The sequence below is a fragment of the Vicia villosa genome, linkage group LG2, assembly GCF_029867415.1.
Source record: "Vicia villosa cultivar HV-30 ecotype Madison, WI linkage group LG2, Vvil1.0, whole genome shotgun sequence".
In the NCBI taxonomy this organism is placed as follows: domain Eukaryota; kingdom Viridiplantae; phylum Streptophyta; class Magnoliopsida; order Fabales; family Fabaceae; genus Vicia; species Vicia villosa.
The window spans coordinates 209,947,044-209,950,358 of NC_081181.1; the positions used below are offsets into that span (position 1 = coordinate 209,947,044).

A 3,315-nucleotide genomic window follows, 5' to 3' on the forward strand; every position below is an offset into this window, starting at 1 on the left:
GACAGTTGAGAAAATGGCGATCCAAAGTTTCCTCTTCGACAGAACAAAGCACACATACCTCTTTCTTCTTTCTTAGAGCTCAACAAAAACAAATTTTAGAATAAGTCCTTCGTACTCAAATCAGTAAACCAATGCCCTCTCCAAAAAGGGATAGAATCTCCTATGCTTAAAATGAATATGAAGTTAGCAGCAAAAATCAGAGCTGACAGTTGTTTCTTCAAACCTAAAAGATCACTCCACCTAGCTGAATTGGGGGAAACGAGCTCTAGTACTCAAACCAACAATAATCTGAAATCTCACATTACTGTATCGATCCGACAGAACAACCATCCAAAGCGCATCTTCCCCCTGTAAGGCCCTCTATCTCCACTTGAATAACAGTGCAGAATTGAAATCACATACACTCTTCAAACCTAAACCCCCTTTTTTGAAAGGCAAACACATATTCTCCCAACCAAACCAATGAATTTTCCTAATATCTGCTGAGTCGCCCCAACAAAATTACTCTGAATCTTTAAAATTTCTTTGCATATCTGAAAAAAGGGAGGAGAAAATGGAAATACTAGATAATACCAATTCTAACAAAGTAATTATGTCTCCGAAACTGAGAAATCTCCCTTTCCAATCTGCCAGGCGAGCTTTCAATTTGGATAATAGAGGCTTCCACGAAGAAGCCCTCCTCAGGTTAAAACCAATAGGAATCCCAAAAAAAGTAAACTCTTTATCCTAAATCCTACATAACATGAAATTCGCCGCCGAAAATAGTAAATGCGCACTCAGATTAAGGTCGGAGACCACTTTGAAACCTTTTAAAGCCTTTTTGAGAGCCCACGCCTACTTCCTTATGGATAGAATACAATTGCTATCACTATCTCGAGATAGCAGTTGGAGTGGATAGTCAGAGTGAGTTACTTCCCTACCCGAGCAAGTTTAAATTGTTTTGAACATAAAAACTCAAATTTACTCTTAAAATATATATATATTTAATTTGATTTCGTATATGTCTTTTTAGAGGTTAAAGATAATTTTACACCATTAACCAATAGAATTATAATATTCAACCATCTCATATTAATAATTTATTTCTATGATATTGACAATATAAAAATACTACATGATCATGTATACTCTTTTTTCTCCTATTTTTTAAATAATAATGATTTAATAACTCAATTCATCTTCTTTCTCTTTAATTTATTTAATTTTACCTTCAATAATATTTGGTTTTATATTCAACATAATTAAAAAACTGTTTTTTATACACAAACGAGCAATTATGCACTTTCTTTGGACCTACAGGACGGCGCGCGTCTTTATTAAACTTAAGAACAGAAGGATAGGAACGCAAGGACCAAAGCCCCTAAATTATACATATAATTTAATTTTCTTTTCACACCCATTGAGACTTTCAAATCTGAAACTTTTTAATTGAAAAAGATCATATTTAAATTTCATTGTAAACCATTAATAGTTCAAAAAATACCTAAAATCAAATAATTTTTTAATTTTTTAATAAAAATATAACGCAAAGGAAAAATAAAATAAAATAAAAATATAAGCACAAAAATAACCACCCAAAACCTTATACTTTTAACTTTCATTACCCATTATACAGGGTTACAAAAAAGAAAAGCACCAAATAATGTGACATCAGAAATATTTTTTTCTGTTCTGCTATTAATTCTAAAGAAAGGGAAAAGAAAAAGAAAAAACTAAAAGAAATATTTCCAACAAGTGAAATCTTCTTCTCCAAACCACACAAGACGAAGAAACAGATGAAGGAGAAAAATCCGAACCCCGAATCGGTGAATAAATAGGTGAAACCCTAATCCCTTTCATCTATGAGCAGTAATCAGCGTTTCTATGAACCGCAAACCATCGAATCTCGGCGCAAATTTCTCCGACGAAGAAACCTCATCACGGCCTCTTCTCTCAGCCGTACCGTCCTGAAAACACAAATTTCAAAAAAACAAAATCAGTTAACAAAATCAAGAAATTGCCAGATCTAAGGTTTAGAGTCAAAGAAAAAGTTTAAGGTTGGTACCTGATGATGAGAGTTGTGTGTGGAAGATGAAACGGAGACGGCGGTGGCGGATGCGGCGGCGACGGAGGCGGCGAAGAGGCCGGACTTCTTCATAGTTGGGGGGTTGAGAGATGAGAGACTTTCCGAGAACTTGTAGAGATTGTTGAGATTTTATTTTGTGAAAGTGAATTTGTGGTTGAGAGGAAGAGAGAGGAAAATTGCGGAAGTTTGGAGCGGCTTTGACGGCATATATATAGGGAAGAGATGTTGTTTTTTTGCTTTGATTTTTATTTAATAATATTAATAAGTAAATTAAAATTTATGCGGCAAAAACACGTTGTTTTTCGTTCTTTTACGAAATTACTAATTTGCCTTCCTAAATATTCTTTCCCCACTTAACTTTTTCTTCAACAAATTCTTTGTATTTTACTAAACGATATTTTCCTTGAAACTTCTAGTTATGACTAATTTTCTCAAAATTAAGTTGTTTAGTTATTTACCGAGGAAAAGTTATATTAATATATTTTTAAATTGACTGAAAAATATTTAAATCAAATCAAATGGATATGATTTTTATTTAAGATTGAACTAAATCTAATCACCAAACCAATATCAACATACTAAATTTAAAATAATTCTGGTTTATTGTTTAATTTTGTTTTTACCACAACTCAATGTTCAGTTAAAATATACTAACAATTAAGATAAAAATAACAAAAATAAATAATAGACTTTATCTAAAAAAGTTACTCTATTATTTTAAATGTACGAGTAGTTCCTTATTTTAATTTTTTTTAATGTTTTTATCCGACTTTTAAAAATTCACCCTTTTAATCCTTCTATTTAAATATTAGATTTTTTCTCTTCTATTTTAATTAGTTGAAATTTTAATAAAAAAATAAAATTAAAAACTATATGATGTCACATATTTAAAAAAGGAAATTTTATTTTCTAATGTTATCTATTATAAGGGTGTGTTTGTTTGAAACTATTAGTTTCTTTTACGTTTTTAAAAATTATTCTAGAGTATTTTTTATTCCTAAAAATTTATTTTATACATGATTTCTTCTTTACTTATTCTCATGTTAAAGGGTGAGAAATGCAATATTCTCTTGAGAATAAAGTCCAACTAATTCTAATTTCTCACTAACACTCACCTTTAATTTAATTTTAATTTTTTTAATTAAATTAAATTTATAAACATTTCTTGAAAATTCAACTTTTGGTCAAACACATACTTAATTTAATTTTAATTTTTTAATTAAATTAAATTTATAAACATTTCTTGAAAA

General features: G+C 30.0%; 1 protein-coding gene across 1 annotated transcript; it reads right to left on the minus strand.

Annotated features, from left to right (window-relative positions):
* Positions 1-1,567: 1,567 nt before the first annotated feature.
* On the minus strand, positions 1,568-2,265 carry LOC131648123 (uncharacterized). Its single transcript, XM_058917909.1, is given in 2 exon segments — positions 1,568-1,931; positions 1,985-2,265. Coding segments are annotated over 2 exon segments (249 nt in total). The 5' UTR covers positions 2,138-2,265; the 3' UTR covers positions 1,568-1,835.
* Between the last annotated feature and the right edge of the window lie 1,050 nt (positions 2,266-3,315).